Here is a 23,631-nt window from a genome sequence, read left to right on the forward strand (position 1 = left end):
TAGTAGTAGCTACAATTCTAGGAGCAGCTGCTGCAAGATTAGCAAAGGAACACTCTCATATTGTTTAAGGAATTCCACAAAGAATTCTGTACAAATCTCTACTGTCTTGAGGCTTGATTTTTGCAAACAAAATGTTTATACAGCACCAGAGTTAGGAGCTGTTAATCGACCAAAACATAATGTGGTCAGTTCCAGCCTTCTCATTTTGCAGATGAGTTTATTGAAGCCCACACATGTTTAGTCTTTTTCTAAGACTACATTTTATATAAGTGGCAGAGCTAAAACTTCAGGTTTGGTCTTTTGCAATTTCCATCTAACAGAAGGAAACTGATTTCTGAACCCTCAGGTATAAATAATGTACTGGGGGCATTGCCAGTGTCTCTGTCTCTGTGTATTTCAAAGGTTATTTTCAGTGGCTCCAACTTACTATTTCATTAAATAGGAAGCGAGCTTTTTAGCTCATCCCCAAATTATATGCTATCTATGTAGAAATTAAAAAATCACGGTTTTCGTCTATGTAGGAATCAAAACCCAAAAATTATATAGGTCTAAGGGAAAGGAGGGTAAACAGCTTATGATTTCTATATTTCCTGCTTTCAATGCTCAAAAGTTATAACATAGTTAGGAATTTGTTAATAACAAAATTAAACAACTCAAGAGTTAACATTATGTGTGGGTCACATATATATGTGACATTTAGTCAGTATTTCTGCTGTCTCACAAATATGCACCAATATGTAGAAAGAGGCCTGTCTTACTTTGCTTTGAATTCTCCATTTTTATGTTAGAAAACATCTTACATAAAACTATCTTCTACCTCTAGTTCATATATATTTTAAGTTGAAAATTTCTCTGCAGCTTCTCTGGATATTATGTATATTACAAAGTCCCTGGACAGAACAAACGATGTCTTCTCCTTAAGAATAACAAAGAAATGCCCTACATTTTTATGTTTAATAAACAAATGATTAATAGTAATAAAAATGATTGTATACTCTAAGAAAAGTATTAGTACTCTTATCTGCATTTACACAAGAAAACTGAGCCTTAAAGAATTAACTTGCTGAAGCTCATGTGTTTGGTAAAGGATGCATCTGATCCACAGTTCATCACTTTAAAACTCATGCTGCTTCATCCTACCTACATGGATATAGGGGTAGACATCTAGTTTCCATGTCAAAAGTTACATAAACCATTTTCAGTATAAACTTGATGTCTTTCCTCATCATACACACATAGGAAATATTTTAGACTTGCCAACTGACAGGTTAGTATCAATCAAAAGGTTAACACATTTTTATTAATACCTGGTATAGAGAAATTAATAGATTTAAAAATCCTTTTTTTCCTGATATTATATGAGGTTAACCTACCTCTATTTTATTTTATATACGAAGTCTCTTAAGGAAATACTATTCTAGGATTCATTGTTCTTTTGAAAAATGTACTTTAGTTGATGTCATGGAATATATATTTAGAAAATAAATATATGCATTTTGTTACTAGTTCTAACCCCTTGAAATCTGCCTTGACATGGAGTTTCTATACTTTTTCAATGTATGGTATCACCAATACCATGTCTACATTTTTTTCATATTTGTATATTTGTTATCATTATCTGAAATCCTACTATTTCAATCACTCACCAAACTCCAAGAGTCTTAAAGATATGTGACTGATAAAATAAATTTATAGTGATTTTAAAAAGTAATGGATTTTGAAACTCTCTACTTAGAGATTATCTATTAAACTAAAAGCATAAAAACCTGACTCTAGTTACCTCTTATTTGGTTTAAAAGCAAAATAGTTTTATTTGCTTTCCTTTTTGAGCATCTGTCAGGATCTTTAACTTCAGCATATTTTTGTTAAAATGATAGTCATACAATGTGAAAAACACGAGTTTGAGTGTAATGATTTATTAATTTTGACTTACTGGGTAATATTCACTCTTTCTATTATTTATTAATATTTGAATATCTATTTTACGTTATTATATATGCTTAATTTTTATCATTATATGGAGTAAATATTTTTAAGGGTCATAAAACCATGGCTTAGTCTGTTATGTGACAAAAATCTCATGAGGCTATCAATTTCCACTTTATATTTATCCAGTGTTCCCTCCTTCAAAAAAAGTGTAGAAACTTGTCAACGTGATATATCTGAAAACAAATTTCATGCTGTATTTCGGATCCATGTTAATAAATATATCATTAAAAAGGGAAAATTTACTTCACTTAGTAATAAACAATCTTCCAAACTGACAGCATTCGATAGTCAACGGACACTGCAAAATGGCAAGGGTATGGTGGTGAACAATATAGACATGGCCCTCGTGAAGTTAACTGCCTAGTAGAAAAAAATCAGTGTTAAAATTAGTCATTGGAGGAATGGTATCAGGTGCTACAAGTATATATTGCTGATAGACCTAATCAGGAAATGTGCTATTGTGCACAGCATTTTACTGAAAATAACTTTTAATCTGAGTGCTGGAGAAAAAGTTGGAATTGGCTAGGTGAAGTAGAGAGCATGTCCAGGGCAAAGAGGTGATATTTGCTAAGATCGTGACTTGAACAAGAGCTTATTTAATTCCATGACCTAAAACAATTGCAATAATATTGGACTGGGGAGAGTGGAATGAAGAGTAAAGAAGCTGAAATTGGAGAAGTAGCGAGGAGTTAGACCTCCTAGACTCTTCACTCTTTGTAAGATATTTGATCGCCATCCTAAGGTAGTGGAAAGCTATTGAAATTACATTTACAAAGGTCATTTGGTACAGTATGCAGAAAGGATTGAAAGGAGTCAAACATAGATTCAGAAAGACCAGTTTAGATGAAATTGCGGTAATCTAGGTTAGATTTGATGGACACCTGGGCTATGTAGTAATATGAGGATTGGGGAAAAAGTTCACTGAATCCAGGCATTGCAGGTAGAATTGACAATATTTGGTGTTAAGTTGAATGTGGAGGTTTAGGGAAGAGAAAAATGCAAGATCGCTCCTAGGTTCCTGGCTGGATCATGAACCATTTTCTGTGATACAGAGATGTCAAAGGGGCAGTATTTGAGAGGAGCAGAGGGGTAGGATGAAAAGATTTTTAGTTTAGTTTTAGAACTGAAAAAATTTGAACTGTCAGATGAGTAAACATAAGTGCAGATGTAATATGTACAATTGGGTACCATGACAGTTGAGTTCAGAAGAGAGGGCTAGTCTGGAGAGAAATACTTAAGATCAGTGGGCATGTAAATGTACTTGGAGCTATGTATGTTGATGAGGTTTACTAGGATAAATATAGCAGGAGAGGGAAAAATGGCTTGGATATCCGATGTCCTTTTCAAAAAGGGAAATAGAACATTTCAAAGGATACAAAAAAATTGTTGTCCATGAGACATGAAAAATCAAGGGATTGGGACTTTGTGATAGCAAAAATAAGAGAACATAACGAAAGGGGGAAGAATCGTGCTTGTCAAATGCTGCTGAGAGAGCAAGTCAAATGAGAACTCAAAATTATCCTTTTGTTTTCAGGGACAAGACATGAAGATGTTTGTCATATTTAGAAAGAAAACTGGTAGGCTAAGGATGTGATAGATAAATGAGGGAAAGTAAAGATAAACATCTCTTCCAAGAAGTTTGGCTGTGAAATGGAAAAGAGAAGTAGTTAGTAGGAAGTAGTTAGAGGATTGTGGGTTATAGGAAAGTATTTTCTTTTTTTCCTCCAAGATAAGAGAGACTTAAGCAAGTTTGTTCTGATAGGAAGAGGTGGATAGAATGGGAAGTGTTAAAGGTAAGAGAAGGAAGAAGTAAGAGGTTTCTGAAGTGTTCTGGAAAGGTAGAACGTGTCCAGAGTATGACTAGAGGGATTGAAAACTCCCCCCATTGAAACAAGAAGGAGGAAAGGATCTTAATCCAGAGAGGTTTGTCAATTTGGGGGTGGGAAGTAAAGATACAGCATTCTGATCCTATCTCTTCTCTCAGTGAAGTAGGAAATAAGGTCATGAGTTTGAAATGGGGAGGGAAGGAAGAAGATTGGAGGTCAGAGAAGAGTAGAGAATATTTGGAATTGTCTTTGCAGAGTAGGAGGTGCAGTGAAGTGGAGAAATATTTAGACTGTGTTGAGTGTGGGTGAGGCTGAGAACCATGTATTTTGAATGGCGCCAACCGACCCAGGGGAGTCATTTTCTCCAGTAGAGCCTAGCAGCCTAACAGATACAGAGGATCCTCTAGTTTTATATACTAATAGCAAGTCATCTTTAATTTTGTCTTACTTTTTTTTTCTTTTTAGCAATAAAGGGAAAATGTTTCTTCTTTGAAATGGTGTTTTTCTGTGTTCTCTAGGTTGTAGTGCCCTCATGTGGCTGATCCACATCATTCACTTATGACTGTTTTCGTGTGGATGCATTTTAACAAGCTGAGAATCAAGCATGTGCCTTGCATCACTGCCAGTCAAAATGAAAAATCAATGATTGCTTGGACTAAAGTCAGTTGCGGGTGCAAAGAAGCTTCCTTTATAGATTAACACATAATACATAACACAACATATAGATAACACAACACTATTCTATTTTACTACACTTAAAATCGTGCTGCTATTTTGCTATGAGTAATTAATGTGAAGATTTATAATAAAAATAAAGAGTGAGAAGTGATATTCATAGCATTTATTCACTGGAATTTTTATAAAGTTTCTAAATCTATATTGATAAAGCTCTTGTTTTGCATAAGTACAGCTGAATCCTTCTTGTGCTTTTTATTAACTGTGAAAGAAAGTTATTTCAAGTATTACTACTGAAAGTTTTCTTAAAGAGCTTTTGTTGCTGTTTTTCAGTATAAAGGAGAGTGAACTGCATTGGCTATGTCTACACAGGCAAAGTGGGGTAGAGTGAAACAAACCAAATATTTGTTATAAGTAGTGTTATCTATGATTTAGGAAATTAAAAAAGTAATTTATTGAGTATCTACCATGTACAAGGCACATTAAATTGTAGGAGGTTTAATATATTTTAACTAATTTGATCCTGACAGCAATCCTGTGAAATGGTTATTCTTTCTCCCTTTTATAGCAAAGTGAACCAAGGCTTAGGGAAATTATTAAATAATTTGGCCACAGTTACAAACCCAAGAAATGTCAGTACTAACACCAGCCATCTTCTCTTACTATTCAGAATTTAATGAGCAATCACTGTATATTATATACTCCACTTAGAAAGAATTTTATTGAAGATATTCCACTCAGGTGACCCTTAGGATGGAGTTATAATGCATTCAGTTACAGTCGGCCCTCCCCATCCACGGGTTTCATATCCTTGGGTTCTACATTCTCAGATTCAACCAACAGTAGGCGGTGTACAGTGTTCAGGATCCATGGTTCCTTGAATCTGAGGATGCAGAAACCATGGATACAGAGGGCCCACTATGGGACTTGAGCATCCGTGGATTCTGGTATCCGCTGCAGGTCCTGGAACCAATCCCCCATGCATACTGTGGGACGACTGTAATTACTGGAATTCTCTTCTTGAATTTTTGTCAGAGTCTTCATACATGCTGAGCTTGCACTTCAGTCGTTGAGTCTGTCATTAAAGAAAGAAAAAAACTTAAATTGATAAATTATTTACCAATGAGCTAATTTCTTTTCATTTAATCTTTTTCATTACTAAAATCACATAAGTAGCCTCCAAATAATTGATGGCTAGGCCTGACATGACTTGGTATGGAGTTGTTAAAATTACAGAAATGGAAAAAGCAAACTCAATAATAAAATAATAAGGGCATAAAAGTTCTAAACTTCATGGTGGTGAAAGACATAATGGTGTATGAAAGTGAAATTTTCCACTGAATTTTGTCTTCCTTGACGGTATTCTTCTACTTTATTCAATGTGCTCATTATGTGCACTATTCTTACCAACTGTGTATTTATGACCATGAGTAATCCTCCAGACTGGACAAAGAATGTGGAGTAAGTAGAAGATTTTAAAAAAAATCTTGCAATATTGTTGTCCCTTTATGTGCATTTAGTATCTTGAGACCTCATCAGTTTCTTTAACAAATCATACTAGCTACTACAAACCAGTTAGACAGTGATTCAAGTTCATTTCAACCACTGATTTTCTGTAGGACAAAGCTTGCACTGGCTCATTAAGTTGCTCCAATTACTGCACTGATTTGACTGCCAATATTTGTAGCTCTTTATCTTCCTTATGAGTCTCACACTCTTTCAAAGGTCATCAGTGATTACTAATATCTGATGATAAAAACTATACCTAGTTTGTATGTTCTTTTCCTCATGGCTATCACCTTTCTATGTTTTATTAGTATATATTTCATGGCTGTTAATGATGCACATTTTATTAAACAAAAAATCTTCATTTATTTTTGTTGATAACTATTTCCTTAAATTAGACCAAAACTAGTGTGTTTCAGGTAATATCTTCATATAGAACCATATTATTTGGGCCTTCAAATGAATTAATGTAGCAAGTGCAATACTCATTTATAGTCAATGAGAATGTCTTTCAGAATGTAATGTTTCTTTCTTCCTTAAGTACTACCTAAGGTCTACATTATAGGGAGACCAATGTAGAACTATATGGAAGCCTCTAATTTGTATTTGTTGTTTTTCTCCTTTAAGATATGTACATGTAAATTACCTACTGGATCTTTAATGTGGGGTTGGCTATTTTCTCTCAGGTACACCTTTACAGGAATTTACACATTTGAATCACTTATAAAAATACTTGCAAGGGGCTTTTGTTTAGAAGATTTCACATTTCTACGGGATCCATGGAATTGGTTGGATTTCACAGTCATTACTTTTGCGTAAGTATCTTAATACATTTTCTATCCAGGAAGAGTAAATCATTAGTGGGAGCCTACACTGTATTTCTCCTTGGTGGTTTCCCTTAACAGATCAAGCATTTTTCGTGGTTATTATGTGAATTTAGGATATTTTTCTTCCAATCAGATTGTGCACTTTGGAGAAATTAGGGACTATCATAGTAAATTACATGGCTTTGATTTCAATTAGTGCTGTAAAGCAATAAAATAAGTTTCCCAAGTAACAGAGATTATGATTGATGACAATGCCATTTTTCTCTTAATTGGGAAATCTGATGGCAACACTTATTGAAGTTGAAAGATCTTGATGAAAGACCAACTTAGACTTAGATTTCCCTAAATTCTGAATAACTCTGATTTAATTCTACAGGTATGTAACAGAATTTGTAAACCTAGGCAATGTTTCAGCTCTTCGAACTTTCAGAGTCTTGAGAGCTTTGAAAACTATTTCTGTAATTCCAGGTAAGAAGAAACTGGTATAAGGTGGTAGGCCCCTTATATCTCCAACTGTTTCTTGTGTTCTGTTATTGTGTTTGTGTGTGAACTCCCTATTACAGATATGTGACAGAGTTTGTGGACCTGGGCAATGTCTCAGCGTTGAGAACATTCAGAGTTCTCCGAGCACTGAAAACAATTTCAGTCATTCCAGGTGAGAGCTAGGTTAAACACCGAGGCTGACTTTAGCAGTATTGGTGCTACAATCACAGCTTTTGTGCGTAAGCCTTGTTGCTTCTCACCTATTGCAAATAAATTTGTAAAAAAGCAAGAATCAGTACATCATATTTTGGGTGGATTTGATTCTTTGCTTTTACTAGTTGCTTTCTTTAAAATGATCTGTTCTAAATCAGCCTTTGAGTTTAACAAGTTTTTGCATGAGGGATTTGCAGTAACAGGCTACATGGTTTGCGTCCTGTAACATCAAGCTTTCTGCATAGAAGCTAAACTGTAAGGCATTCAAACTGCTGCAAATTCGACCAGTTAGATGTAAAACTGGTAATTTTCTTAACTTCAGATAAATGAAAGAGCAAGGGATAGCATGAGTGCTGCATGGGGCTCAGTTTTCAGATGTCTTCCTTTTTTAACCCATACTCAAGCTTGCAGAATTCACAAATATATAACCTCATAATTCAGTGACTTCAAGATTTCCTACTACTTTATTCATATAGATTTTTATAAAATCCATAAGAGGTTAGGGAGTAAGACATCTGCAAATAAAGGCAAATAATTTATACAAGGTTGATGTTTAAGCATGAATAATGAAACCATTTCTTTTGCTCTAAGGAGTATTTGGAAATACACTTTTGGTTTATTTCCATTCACAGTTTTCTAATGAACATACAAATTCTGCTTTCATTCATTTTCACCAGCTAGCAGGCTTTTCATGAAAATGTTATTCAATCACAAACATTAAACTAATATTGTTGGCATTCTGCATGACATCTTTATTTTCCAGGACAAGCTCATGATGTTTTTGTCTGTGAAGTAGCTGTCGAATAGTATATTTAAATTCCTCCCTTTGATTTTATGTGTAGGCCTGAAGACCATCGTGGGCGCCCTAATCCAGTCAGTGAAGAAGCTCTCAGATGTAATGATCCTGACTGTGTTCTGTCTGAGCGTGTTTGCACTAATAGGATTACAGCTGTTTATGGGCAACCTGCGAAACAAATGTTTGCAATGGCCCCCAGATAATTCCTCCTTTGAAATAAACATCACTTCCTTCTTTAATAACTCATTGGATGGGAATGGTACCACTTTCAATAGGACAGTGAGCATGTTTAACTGGGATGAATATATTGAAGATAAAAGTAAGATATACTCTTTTAACCATTAAGCTGTTTAGTCCTTTAAATATAAAAAATATATATATAGTGAAAATTGTCTCAATTTTGATGTGAACCAAATTACTTAGACCAATTTAAGATAATATATATGATACAGAAATCAAATGGTATCTTACTCCTTTTTCCTTATCTTTCAATCAACATGATAAAAGTTTCCATTTGAAGATGTGTTCTTTTCCTAAACCAGTCTTGACAGCAATACAGTATAGTGCTTTATAAACAAAAATATTTATTTGTTAGGGATTGATCAGGAGTTTTCAGTCATCTTAATAAATAAATCAGTAGTTTGAACTATTCAATGTATTTTGCTGAAATGGATTATTAAGAAGACTGAGGAAAAATAATCTGGCCCTATTTGGTTTGACTCAATATATGTATTGAGTGTATATGATGTATCTGGAAATGGAGAAACTAAGATGAAATCTGAATTTGTGTACTCATCAGAAAGTTAAGCAACCTCAGTCCAGCAAGTTACTTATTGATGAAAAAGTGTAAACTCAAAACCTACCTTTACAATATTCTTATTCCAGTTTATCTCTTTGGTATCAATCATTGTGTAAGAGTTGTTTATCAATACAGTTTGAATTTACTTTAGAGATGGACATCAGAATATACTTATGATATGCTTTAGTATAATTTCTTATCATTGAAGCCAGCCCCTCTGTCATTGGAATGTCCAAGTCCCTCCCTCTCCTTTTTTATTTTTTAATTAATTTATTTTTGTCTGCGTTGGGTCTTCGCCACTGTGCGGTGCTTTCTCTAGTTGCGGGGAGCAGGGGAGGCTCCTTGCTGAGGTTCGCAGGCCCCTCAGCGCAGTGGCTTCTCTTGTTGCAGAGCATGGGCCCCAGGTATGTGGGCTTCAGTAGTTGTGGCACATAGGCTCAGTAGTTGTGGCTCACGGACTCCAGAGCGCAGGCTCAGCAGCTGTGGCACACGGACTTAGTCGCTCCGTGGCATGTGAGATCTTCCCGGACCAGGGCCCGAACCCGTGTCCCCTGCACTGGCAGGTGGACTCCCAACCACTGCGCCACCAGGGAAGCCCCCCTCCCTCTCCTTGTGCAATTAGCTAGCCTACTTCCATTGATCTCTTGATTATCAGTACTCCATTGGGATACTTAGTCTGAGGTATCCTTCATGGTTTTTAGAACCAGGTGAAATTTTATCACTTCTCACATTATACTAATGTTTTAAGAATTAGTATTCTCATGAAGATTTTTACTGAAGAGATTAAGATTCTTTGGACAAGCGAATAAATAAAACAAATGATTTCATTATTTATGAAATTTCCCATTTATTAATGTTATAATAACAGAACAGTGACAATCTTTGCACATAAATCTCTTCTCTATTTCTGATTGTTTCCTTCAGATAGATTTCTATTAGTGGAATTTTGGGGGTGTTAAAGGGTATGACGAGATTAAAGCTAGGGAGACATAGTGTCATATTGCTCTCCAAAGAGGTCAGACCACTATATACCTCCTATAGCAGTGGCCATCTTACTGAATTCTCATTAATATTGATTATTACCATATTTTAACATCTTCTGATAGAAGGAAAAGTGTATCCTCTTTTTAATTATTAATGTGGTAGAATCTATAATTGTTTATTAGTATCATTAGCAAGTTATATATTTAATGTAATATGAATTATCTGTTGACATTTTTATCTGTTATTCTATCAGGTGATAGTATATTTTGGGAAGTTCATAAGATCTCTATAATTTATCAAGTATGTTAACATTTTGTCTTTTTTTGGCGAATATATTCTCCAGCTTTTTTTGTTCTTATTGTTTGCTTTTGATCCCTAAGTGATTCTAATTTTTAGGCAATCAAGTCATCAAATTTGTTTTCTTTTTTCTATATTTAAGATTATAAAATGCTTCTGGATTCAGAAATAATAAAAATTTTCACCTAGATATTCTGCATATAAAACAGTCACCTGTATATTCTGCATATAAAACAGCCACCTGTATATTCTAGATTGAAAAGAAAACCTACATATTTAATGGACTTGTCTTTAAATCTTTAATCTCTAAATATGTAGAATGATTTTTTGATATATGTTATGAGGTAAGAATCTAAAATTTTTTGTGAACCTATGACCCAGATTGACCTACATAATATATTAGGATATTCCTTGAATATAGGCTTTTCAATATTCCTGAAAACTATAGTAAAATTTTTTTGTGGGGGTTATGTGTGTGTGTTTTTTTAATGTATATGTGTCTGGGTGTTTTTGTATGTGAATATGTAAATATGTATGTTTACATATGTGTATGTTTCCTGAGATCATCTTTGCAACTTATTAAATTTATATATAAGGTATTCCTTAAGAATAAAAAATAGGTATACTTAGAAAATACGTATCTCCAAAGAAGCAAGTTTATCTTGAAAGACAGTATTCAAGCCAAAACTCAAAGCAAAACACTTACTTACAGTATCATGGAAAGAGTAAACAGCTCAGTCCACTTTTCACAAGAAATTAAGTTAAAATTGGTAGGGACAACAAAGGTCTGAATCTAGTTTGGGTCCAGGCAAAGCGTAGTTGTAAAATAAAATGTTATTTCATGGCAGCATTTAGAAGCAACAAGGCTTTCCTATCTCTCACTTTTTGTGCCAAACAGCCTTAATTTGACAGCTATTTTTTGAATTATCCCAAGCAATTTGAGTTTATATTTGCAATAAATGCTGATAGAGAATGTTATAATAGTTATTCCTTACCAAAAAAATTCTTTCTAAATCAATTTTCTAAACATTTGTTTAATCAAAAATGTTTGTTGATATTTGTTTAATATTCAATTATTATTAAAATATTTTCATTTAGCCCTATACATATTTATTATTTTATCAATTTCATCATGGTTTAAATAAAGGTAAGCTTTGTTACCTAGGCAAAATGGCTGAAGTGTTTTGAGGGTTTTTTTTTAATGATTCTTTCTATTCTTTGCTCTTTTAAATAGGTCACTTCTATTTTTTGGAAGGGCAAAATGATGCTCTGCTTTGTGGCAACAGCTCAGATGCAGGGTAAGTGATGTTTTGTGTTGAGTCTCAGTCCACACTGCTCCATCGGCCTTAATAACCTGCCACCTTCCACCCATCCAGCCCCTGCTTGCTCCTCATTCAAAGCCCTGCATAAATTCCACTTCACGCTGACTCTCAAAATAGCTGGGATAAGTGTGAATTCTCACCTCCTTCACACACTCACTCATACGCAGCAATTATTTTTCTATACTAGGTCACAGCTAATCTTGCAAATTAGTTCAACAGAAAATATTGGGAAAAGCAGTACATATACATAAGAAGCTTAAGTTAATAGAATTCATAAGCATGTTCTTTTTTAAGTGTGATATTCTATATAAGCTAATGTGGTCTCCATGGCATAAAATGTAAGATATCTGAAGATAATGTCAATATCTGAGGTGTGGTGAGTACATGTTTAGCATATTTTAGCAAAGCTGTTAACAGCATAGACTGGAGAGTTTACATGAATTCAAACCCAGACTTCACCATATAACATCACCTCTCCTTGATTTCCCCTTGTGATAAATAGGAATAATTATAGGGTGGCTGTGAGAATTAAATGGATTAATGAATGTTTAGCTATTACAGCATTCAATAAGTACTTTTAATTATTATGATTGGCATCATGTGAATGCTTGTTATTAAGAAGTATTGTACCTGGAGCTAAAGCAAGGAGGAAAATTCAGAGAAATAGTTACCTTTCTCTAGTTGACAAGATTTTAGAATCACAGACAGAAATCTAATGTTCTTTCTGTGGAAGATGATATTGTGGACATTAGTAGCTAATACCTGTAGCAAAATTCCCTATGGTATCAGCATCAGGCTTTGCATTTGGCTCCTGTGATAAAGATTGTGCTGCCTTTATCTCCAGATCTTAGTGATAAGTAAAACAGACTGATTTTAACTCTTTCTCTGTACTATACTAAATGTTTTGCATATGATATAGTATTCAATGATTGTAAGTTTGGGAGGCAGGTTCTGTTATTAGCCCTTTCTTACATATGAGGTTCTCCAAGACTAGCAAGTGTGGGAAACTTGCCCAAGGTCTCGCAGCCCAGAAGTGTCAGGCACAATGTTGAGGCCAGGTCAGCTTGATCATTAAGGTCATACTATGAAACCTTCACTCTGCAGACTCATTCATTCCTCTCAATGTGCCCCCACCATCTTTTCTTTAGCCCTCTTGCCTACCTCTGCATTCAACACACTTCTGCCTCTAGATATCTTCAGTGAAAATCAAATTTTTACCTGTAGACTTATTTTTCTGTTCATGTTCACAAATCCCAGAAGATAGTAATCATAATATGATTGCTTTTATATGGAGACATGATAAATATAATAATGACAATCATGAATCACAGAGGAATCCACAAATAGACTTAGCAGATTCTGTTGTTATATAAATCAGTCCACTTAAGTGCTGGGTTGAGCACTGGCTAAAGTGAGAGAAATCTGCTTTCCTTGGTGTCTCATAAAATGGATATTGGCATCTATAAAAACAGGAAAGCCAGCCATCCAACTTATAGTTACTGACTTCCTCTCTTTCCTTTAACCTAATAACAGCCAGTGTCCAGAAGGATACATCTGTGTGAAGGCTGGTAGAAACCCCAACTATGGCTACACAAGCTTCGACACCTTTAGCTGGGCTTTCTTGTCCTTATTTCGTCTTATGACTCAAGACTTCTGGGAAAACCTTTATCAACTGGTGAGAACAGATAAAATGATTCTTCTGGGAAGCATGAAATACTGAGATCAAGAGAATTGCTATAATATACTTTATTACATAGAGTGTGAGCTCATAACATCCTGTATAAAACTTAATAAAATATCTCTTCCATTTTTGCAGACATTACGTGCTGCTGGGAAAACATACATGATATTTTTTGTGCTAGTCATTTTCTTGGGCTCATTCTACCTTATAAATTTAATCCTGGCTGTGGTGGCCATGGCCTATGAGGAACAGAATCAGGCAACGCTGGAAGAGGCCGAACAGAAAGAAGCTGAATTTCAGCAGATGCTTGAACAATTAAAAAAGCAACAAGAAGAAGCTCAGGTATAGTAGCAAGCTTTGAGCCTTTTTGTGTTTGTTTATCTCAGCTCTCTGACCACACTGTCGAGATCAGAGTCATTTAACACACAAAATCAACAGTGGTAATTGATGTTCGAAACAAGTTTTATGTATTTGGTAAGTGTTAGGAGCCTGTTTGGTTATTAGGAGATTATTATTTTATTTTGATGATTATTTACGGTCAATGGTAGTGGCATCCAAACATGACGAATTATAATGACTTTGTTGACATTTTTTTCTCCCTTGTGACCCTTTATTCACTCAAGCTCACAAAGTAGTTATACCTACATGCCTTCAGTCGAAGTATTTTCTTAATCTTCTGAGGAAGCAGAATTCAGTTATAATTGCTCTTCGTTAGTGTTGCTAGAGGTGGGAAAGGTCAGAAAACCAGGGTCAAACTGAGGAGATTATTTCATAGAGTCTGGAAAAAAAGACAAAGACCTACTTAATATTTATTTTCTATTTCAAGTGTTTAAATGCAAGTTTGTGGATTGCATAAGGAAAACACTGGTACATAAACATACTAAATCATTACATTCTTTGCCTACTACTCTGTAGATCCTATAATTTGGACTGATGAGGCTTCAAAATAAGGCAAGAATTTCTCTAGTTATATTTGTTTGACTTAATGTCATTAATCCAATTGCCTATATTCGTCTTTTCTTGAACGTAGAGTACAGTTCCCTTTTAGCACAGAATATCCTAAATATCAATATGTAATAAAGATCAGATAAATAAAATATACTGGGCTAGCAGCAACAATACTGAGTACTTTTTCTTTCCAATAACTGAACTGTTGAAATTTACAATATCAATATGTAATAAAGATCAGATAAATAAAATATACTGGAGTAGCAGCAACAACATTGAGCACTTTTTCTTTCCAATAACTGTACTGTTGAAATTTACAAATTCATTCAGATGCCATGATCTGGGATTTTCTTATATACAATCTATAATCCGCTTTTGTTGTACATTTCTTAGTGAAATAATCATTTTAAGTCAAAGAGAAAAAAAGGTTTATTGAAACAAAATACTTGACTGAATTAAATTTAATAATTTAGACTGGCACTAAAAGTCATTGTCAAGTGGAAGTGTGATGGATCAGGTTAAAATAGGAAACCTTTAGTTCTTAAATTCTTTCCTTCTTATGATATTGTTTAAATCACAGAGAAAAATCATTATGATATTTGAGTATCCTATTCATTTATTAGATAATTAGAAAGTGTAGTGTGAGGCTACAGGTTGAAGGTCTTCATTAAAGTCATATGTATCATCTTCCACTTTTCTATTCATTTTAATTCTTTAATCAGTCTAACGACACTGCATTGTTTTCTAAATACATACTAGAATGGAGAATCATTTTTCAAAATCACATATTCATGATACCAAAGATAAAGGAAGCAGTAACATAGATACAGTTTTTCAAAGTGTATATGCAACTACCATCTCCCTTGAACCCTTCTAGGCAGCAGCTGCAGCAGCATCTGCTGAATCAAGAGACTTCAGTGGTGCTGGTGGGATAGGGGTTTTCTCAGAAAGTTCTTCAGTAGCATCAAAGTTGAGCTCCAAGAGTGAAAAAGAGCTGAAAAACAGACGGAAGAAAAAGAAACAGAAAGAACAGTCTGGAGAAGAAGAGAAGGAAGATGGGGTCCACAAATCTGAATCTGAAGACAGCATAAGAAGAAAAGGTTTCCGTTTTTCCTTAGAAGGAAGCAGGCTGACATATGAAAAGAGGTTTTCCTCTCCACACCAGGTAAAAATATTAGATTATATAAATTGCGTTGTCATAACAAACACAATTTTTTTAAGATATGCCAGAATTTGGTTAGATAAAACTGCCTTCTTCCTGGATGGCACAATGCTTTCAGAATGCTACCGATCACTGAGTGTTTTGGTTATCACCTCAAGGAATTTGTGAGTTTTACAACTTTTTGGAATTCAGGAAAGCATTTTTAGAGCATAGATCCCACTGGGCTTGGGAAGGCTTGTGATTCTGAGACTTGTCAGGGCAATTTTCTACATGAGGAATAATCAGCAGATGGTTACTGTCCCTTCTTAGCTGTGGTGCCTGGACCCAGTGAATTGTAGGTTTTCTGAGTGACAGGTTCCTAGAAGTGAAGAGTGGATTCTTTCAGACCATCTGTGCAGTTGTTCCCAAGCATGTGCAAACTTCATATGAGGAGTGTATTCTTCGTGTCCTTGTTTCAAGGGAAACCGAAGCAAAATTTTTCTAAAAATGTAATCAAAAATTTTAGGTAGACATGCACTGAAGAAGATTTATGACGCTAAATAAACAGTTGTGCTTAGTTGCTCTTGATTATCTGTGTCTCATGTTTAAGGAGACTTGCATGAAAAGAATACCTTGACTTACGTAGTGCAGAAAATGATATCTAGATGCTTCTGGCGTATGTACCAACACAAGCTGCTGAAACTTTGATATTTGGGATCCTAATTGTCTTTGAAATTACCAAGAGAAGTACCAGAAATACAGTTTTTCAGTAGTGAAAGCTTAATATCCATACAGTTAACAGTCACAATTTGAACAACACCAATAACAGTGATAATAGCTAACACCTACGTGGTGCATTGCTACTTGAAGCCACTCACTACAGCCCTAGGGTGGTACTGTAATCTTCATCCCCAATCTGCAGATGTGAAGACAGGGGAAGGCTGGTATTCTTTGCTGAGTTCCTGTTTTGTGCTTGGCATTCTTCTTACTCTACCATAATTAATGTTAACAGCCCTGCATAGTACTACTTTCACTATTTTTTAGGCTCAGTGAAGTTAAATAATTGCCCAATGTCATCTGGTTATTAAAGGTTGAAGCGGCATTTAGATTTGGCCTGACACTGTTACCCTTGAACTTTCCACTGTATCAGGCTGACTAGAAAGAATATCTTAAAAAAAAAATCTTTTTTCTCCCTGGCGGTCCGGTGGTTAAGACTTCACCTTCCAATGCAACGGGGTGCAGGTCCAATCCCTGGTCAGGGAACTAAGACACCGCATGCCATGTGGCATGGCCAAAAATTTTTTTTTTAATAATAATAATAAAAGAAATAAAAATATTTTAAAAATTCTTAAGAAACTGTTGAGGAAATTTACAATTTGATTTCATTTAAAAGATATGTATATTTAGGATTATATATGCTCTTTGTACATTTTTTAGTATACACAGTCTCACATAGCCTTATGTTTAATACATATAAATTTTTATGTCAGCCTGATTCACTCCAAGTCCAGGTAACATTATAAGATAGGATAAATTAAAGGCATAGTGAGGTTGAATTCAAATTTGAAGTAGAATTTTTTTTTAAAATAAATATCAACATTTACTCACCCCTATTCATGTTGTTGTCACAATCATTATGATTACATTAGTGGAGATACTAATCTTAATAAATGTGGATTTAAAAAAAATCAAATCCCCTTTTTAGAGCATTGTTTATTTTGAAGGAAGGGAAAAGGAGAAGGAGGGAGGGAGGAAAGAAGGAAAGTAAGTTACCTGAGGAAAAACTACCTAAATCTGAACTGCAAACCAACAGATAAAACAGAGTTATTCCAATTTGCTTCATTTCAAGTCCTATAGAACTAATTCTAGGCAAAATAGTAAAGTCTGAAAATGTTAGGCTCTATCCCATCTGTTTCTGTAAATTTTGTCCAAGGACATAACATTTTCCCCATACTGTCTTCTTAAAACCTCTGCTTCCTAGCTGGGCATTATAGGTGATCACTCACACAACATGTAATATCTGGCTCAAATTGATATTCGTTTCTGAAGTGGTGTGTGTATAAAAATAGAACTAAAGATTTTTATCTGATAAAGAAGTAGACAAACAAGTAACTAAGAAGATGGAGAGGGCAATGGAGAGGCACAGAGAGAGAGAGAGATAAAGGAAGAGGAAGAAAGGGAGGGATGCTGAAATCATATTAATCCCCCTTTGCAAGACCCTGTAAGTACTACTGAAAATAGTGAACCAGGTTCTTAACCTGGGTACAGTGATGAAGGGTCCATAGCTTTTGTTAGATTTTTCAAGGGCCTAAGGCCCAAAAGTATTAAAAACTATTGTTTTGTAGTGACATGATAGACATCTGTGTTGGTAACCATTTCTACTTTCATATTGAAAAAAATATAATGTACACTTTTACCATAGGATTATAATTTTCTCAGTAGGGTAGGTGGATTGTATGAAATATTTTTTAGACTTCAATATGACTTGTTAATTTGGGAGAAGGGAAAGAAGAAAGTCAAGAGCGCAATATCTAATGACGTCTCAAGACAACCTGAATATTTTATTTTGAAGCCTTTATAAGATACTGTTGACTTTCTGAAGTTATTATTTCCCTCCATATTTGAGATAAACCAGGAGTTTTTAGAGATCCATTTGGTATGGCACATTTTTTCTTACTGTCCATCCTCTATTTGTGGCATAGCATTTGATTGCTATGGATTTATGTAGTCAATATAAACAGTGGAAGTTGATGCTAACAGTTGGGAAACAATCATTTTTCATATAGCTTCCATATGTAAACTATGCTTTTGAGTGGCATAATTCACCTTTGAACTTTGAGAAACACTGTGTGCAATTTAATAACATTTCTCTCCAGCCCTTCTATTGGCTCTAATTGAGGGGAGTACTTGTAGTTAAAATAAAAACTCTTACTAAGAGTGGTACGTATACATAATTTCTACTTTATTTCTTATTGCCAAGCATTTCTTATCTGGCTTCTTTTTGAGGTAATGATAACCAGTAGGTCAGAAATTCTGTAACTGTTATGTCCTTATAGCTAATGTAAAGTCCCTTGTGAAAGGAGAGAAAGGAGACATGAAAGAAATTGGATAGTGTAGGAGAAGTTTTAAAAATACTCGTATTGGGGACTTCCCTGGTGGTCCAGTGGTTAAGACTCCACACTCCCAGTGCACAGGGCCTGGGTTTGATCCCTGGTCAGGGATACTGTGTGCTGCAACTAAGACCCGGCACAGCCAAATAAATATTAAAAAATAGAAAAAAATAAATAATACTCATATGGAAGCAATAAAAGAAAAGAATAATGAAGTTGATAACAGGATGAAAAAACATGGGTATAGGAAAAGAAGAAATAAGTTCTGCTGTGGGAGCAGATCAGTATTCTTAGATGTGTTTCTGTAAATAATGAATAAGATCATATAACATAACATAGTGTTTAAAGATTATAGACATTTTATAGATGTTTATAGATGTTATTGAGAAAATCATTCTTTAGCTGAAAATAAAATTAAATGTATACTTATTAGTCAGGGAATGTAAAAAATATATAGGTACAAAATAATAATTTTAGTTAGCTTTAAATCCTTTGGAGATAAAAAATGAAACTAGTAATGGTTAAATGATAAAGTGGGTATTCTATTAATAATCATAGAAATCCAACTTAAGCCAGCTTAAGCAAAAAAGAGGATTAAATTATATAAATGATATCAATGAGTAGCTTTAGGCACAGCTAGATCCAACGGCTCAAAACATGTTATCAGGGCCAAGTATTACTCCACATCTCCAGGTTCCTCCAATATGCTGATAAGATGCCCACCATGGCTCCAAACTTATATTCAATATTTTTTAGCAACCTCAATCGAGAATGCACCTCTTTCCCAACAATTGTACAAGAAATTGGTGACTGTCAATGGACCATGCAGGGTCTCCTACCCATTTTCAAACCAGTCTCTATGGCCAGAGGCATGGAATACACTCATTGACTAGACTTGGGCCATGGTCTTGCCTGGGGAGCAGTTCTTGGAGATAATCGGGGTACTGTCAACAGAAAAAGGACAAATGGGTATTGGACAAACAGAAACAAGTGCTCACTAGAGTGAGGTTGTAAAAATAGACTAGTAATAAACAGGAAATTATTCATTGTGCTCAATGGTACTATGTTTGAGAATCAAAGTAAACTGAATGATAGCAATGACATTGTAGCCATCTAGAAAATTGTCAAATGGTTGTGACCAGATACTTAGTGAAGACCAGGTTTTTGTAAATATGGTGCTCTTTAGATTTCTTCAGACAGAAGAGTGAAAATCAGGGAATGAATCGTACAGTTCTTTCAGCTAGATTTGTTTAAATTATTCATGAAGACTGTTATAAAATATGCAAAAGGAAGGAGAGAAGTTGCTCCTTGTACTATAATTAAACAGACCTGCTAGCAAGATTGGTTTTATTTTCCTCGGTGGTGAGATCTGCATCCGGGTGTGGGCACTAGTGAACTCTTACTGGTGTAGTTTTGGCTTCAAAGGATCAAAACGTAGTTGTATACTTAATTGCTTTCCACTGGATTGTTAAATAAGAATAGTTTCTAGAGAAGGGTCTAGCAGAGATTTCAGTTCTAGGTGCCAGAAATGAGACAAATCAGTCTTTGCGGGGGGTACTTATGACTATCTGAGTCATGGGTAAAGTAGAAGAAAATGGTAGAAAATGAGAGCTCAGAAGATGAAAATGAAGGAAGGGAGGAAAAGGGCGAGCAAAACAAAAGATCTAAACCTAGCAGAAAGTACCAGAACCCCACCAGCAGTTGCCACAGGAGCCCTTGCTTCCACCTGTCCAATGCCTTACCTTTGGTGAGTCAACAGCTATGAAATGAAGAGTCCAGGCTCATATTGTTCAGGACACCAGCACTTAATTCTGTTCATCTGTTTTTTGTTTATGTTTCCTTTCTTGTTATTGATAGTCTTTATTGAGCATCCGTGGCTCCCTTTTCTCTCCAAGACGCAACAGTAGGGCGAGCCTTTTCAGCTTCAGAGGTCGAGCCAAGGATATTGGCTCTGAGAATGACTTTGCCGATGACGAGCACAGCACCTTCGAAGACAATGACAGCAGAAGAGACTCTCTGTTTGTGCCCCACCGACACGGGGAGCGGCGCCCCAGCAATGTCAGCCAGGCCAGCCGCGCCTCCAGGGTTCTCCCCGTTCTGCCCATGAACGGGAAGATGCACAGTGCTGTGGATTGCAACGGCGTGGTCTCCCTGGTCGGGGGCCCTTCTGCCCTCACATCTCCCGCTGGACAGCTCCTGCCAGAGGTGAGGCCAGTGAAACCTGCAGCTCTTGGCGAGGGAGCTGTGGCTGGTTGCAGGCAGGAATGGGTTTCGATTTCCACACGTGTGAATTTTACAGAGTCTAACGTTCAAAGGCCAGGGGTCAGTTCAATCAAGTTATGAACTTATTTTGTCAAATTGTTCAATTCAGACTTTTCTCAAATGAATTAAAAACATAGGTTGGGTCTCATAGACTATAATTAGAAGTATTCCTTCATCATTATTACTACAGAATGAAACTTGCCAAAAAGTATAGCAACAATTTATCATGCATTATGATTAGTTAATATAAGCAAAGTAAATGCAAGAAATGATATAAATACTTATCTTAAGGATCTTGTTATCTCTGTTCCTTTAAAAGAAGAACTTGATACTTCCACTTGAAGTAGATAGTATTACTAAATACATCTAAATCCTGCAATGCAACATTCTTCCTCTTGGAAGGTCAGAGTGCTGTAACATTTTTAGCACCCAGTCCAATGACCACTGTACATCTGTGTGGTAAAGAAGCCACTCAAAGTACCTGGTAAAGTCATGTGTTGTAATTGTTAGGGCAGATTTCAATTTTTATATTACCATCATGAATTTTTAAATAAACATAGTGGCCCTAAATCATGCATATGAAAAAGGGTTTCAGCTAAATACCAGACACTTACAGGGATATGTTATTGACATTTCCTTTGTAAAACATAGGTGCTTTTTTAAGTTTGGTATTAAATAAGATTTCATTTGCCAATATAAAAATATTCTAGCAATGTCATTGGTTATACTTTATAGCTTACAGAATCATATTAAAATCTTCTCTGTATAATTTTTTTTTACACAATTCTACTCATTATAGTTGGACGAGCTCTTTAAGCTACATTAAAATCATATGGAGTCAGCTTTCAGTCACCTTATAGAGGAGATTCTTACCTTGGATTAGACATAGCCACTGATCTTCTTCACTTTTTTCACATAGCCTCTCCCCACCACTTTCTCCCAGAGAAATGTCCAGGTATCCTGGAGTCAGATCAAATCATGAAAAAAGTAGAACTCTGTTGTGAAAGAAACTGGAAGAATGCAAAGGGAATGTCAACTTATCTTATGTACTAAGGCTAACTATGTACTAGACACTGTCCAGAACACTTTACATGCATTAATTCATTTAGTCCTCACAACAGCCCTTTATCATAGTTACTAATATTATCCTCATTTTATAAGGAGGAAACTGAGGCCTGTGCATGGTGGAGCTAGGGTTTGACCCCAGGTATGCTGACTACTGAACCTACATTCTATCCGTATTGCAATATTACCTCCCATTAATTTTCTTAAATGGAAAAGAAGACATGGCGAAGGAAACAAAAACTTTCATTTTAACCCAGTGTATCTCAAAATATATTTCATCCTCAGACTACTTACATCAGAATTCCCTGGGATACTTTTCAAAGTGTAAATTCCTCATTTCCCCCTCCTTCCACCCCTGGCAACCACCATTCTACTCTCTGCATCTCTGAGTTTGATGACCACAGGGTCCAACATTTCATTTATGCAAGATAAATAAATTCTGGATATGTTACTATATAGTATAGGACCTAGAGCTAACAATACTGAATTGTAAATTTAAAATTTGCTAAGAAGGTAGATCTTATGTTAGGTGTTCTTACCCCAAATAGCAACAACAACAATAATAAAAGGAGTGGAAGGAAACTTTAGAAGGTGATGGAAATGTTTATGATCTGACGGTGGTGATGGTTCATGGGTGTATACTTATCCCCAAACTCATCAAGTTGCGTACCTGAAATATATACAGCTTTTTACATGTCGATAATACCTCAATAAAGTGGTTTAAAGAAAGAAATGGAGATTTCTGGGCCCAGACTTACTCAGACCAAAAGGCCGAGGAGAGCAAGATCAGGGATTTCTTCTTCCTTGACAAGTATCTCACATGGTTCTTACACATAATAAAGTACGAGTATCACTGATCTTGATAAAGGTTAATTGAACAAACAAATATAAATCCACAACTTCTTTGCATAAATAAAAAGAGAATGTCAGTCTGTCAGAAGATATTTAGCATTTATCAATAATTACCACAAAACTCCTGTCATATCAGAGAGGGTGGAATAAATCTCTGAAGGCAAATTGGGGCAGTTTGAAACAAAGCCTAGTGTGATCTCTATTTCCTGCTGCCTTGTGTCCATCCTTCAGTGCTGCAGTCAGGTGTGAGGCAGGGCACTGCAACATGAGCTGCAACATATGGTGCCACATGAGCTGAAAGTGCAGGCCAAAGAAGGGGCTTTGCAAGACTGCAGAGAGGAAAAGAGAACAGAAAATAAAGAGCTGCAAACAAATGCCACCCTCCAAAGCACACAATATCCTGCACTTTACACATAAATTCAACTGAAGCAATTTAACTTAAGAAAGAATTTCCTTGGTAATATCATTAGAGATTTTGGAATCTAGCACTAAAAATTAGAAAGATATAGGATTACACATATAATTTTATATAGAGCAGAAGCAACTAGATGACCTTTAAGCGACCCTATTTTTTCTTTCTTTCCTTCTTTCTTTCTTTTTAACATCTTTATTGGAGTATAATTGCTTTACAATGGTGTGTTAGTTACTGCTTTATAACAAAGTGAATCAGTTATACATATACATATATCCCCATATCTCTTCCCTCTTGTGTCTCCCTCCCTCCCACCCTCCCTATCCATCTGTCAGAGGACACTTAGCTTTCTTCCATGTCCTGGCTATTGTAAATAGAGCTGCAATGAACATTGTGGTACATGATTCTTTTTGAATTATGGTTTTCTCAGGGTATATGCCCAG

At 35.4% G+C, this 23,631-nt stretch overlaps 1 protein-coding gene across 11 annotated transcripts in view; it reads left to right on the forward strand.

The window, feature by feature from the left end:
* LOC102984469 (sodium channel protein type 2 subunit alpha) overlaps positions 1-23,631 on the forward strand; it is a 147,769-nt gene that overhangs the window by 62,370 nt on the left and 61,768 nt on the right. For 2 of the 11 annotated variants that reach the window (XM_024122214.2, XM_007128309.2), the window contains 9 exons: positions 5,862-5,951; positions 6,683-6,811; positions 7,387-7,478; positions 8,362-8,634; positions 11,630-11,693; positions 13,251-13,392; positions 13,534-13,740; positions 15,224-15,511; positions 20,455-20,802. In XM_024122214.2, coding sequence (XP_023977982.1) covers positions 5,862-5,951; positions 6,683-6,811; positions 7,387-7,478; positions 8,362-8,634; positions 11,630-11,693; positions 13,251-13,392; positions 13,534-13,740; positions 15,224-15,511; positions 20,455-20,802 — 1,633 coding nt within the window. Of the gene's footprint in view, positions 1-5,861; positions 5,952-6,682; positions 6,812-7,199; positions 7,292-7,386; positions 7,479-8,361; positions 8,635-11,629; positions 11,694-13,250; positions 13,393-13,533; positions 13,741-15,223; positions 15,512-18,674; positions 18,689-20,454; positions 20,842-21,825; positions 21,847-23,631 lie in introns of all 11 variants that reach the window. The other 9 variants (XM_007128310.2, XM_007128312.2, XM_024122216.1 and 6 more) reach the window with 8 other exon arrangements.

This window comes from Physeter macrocephalus, chromosome 2 (assembly GCF_002837175.3).
Source record: "Physeter macrocephalus isolate SW-GA chromosome 2, ASM283717v5, whole genome shotgun sequence".
In the NCBI taxonomy this organism is placed as follows: Eukaryota; Metazoa; Chordata; class Mammalia; order Artiodactyla; family Physeteridae; genus Physeter; species Physeter macrocephalus.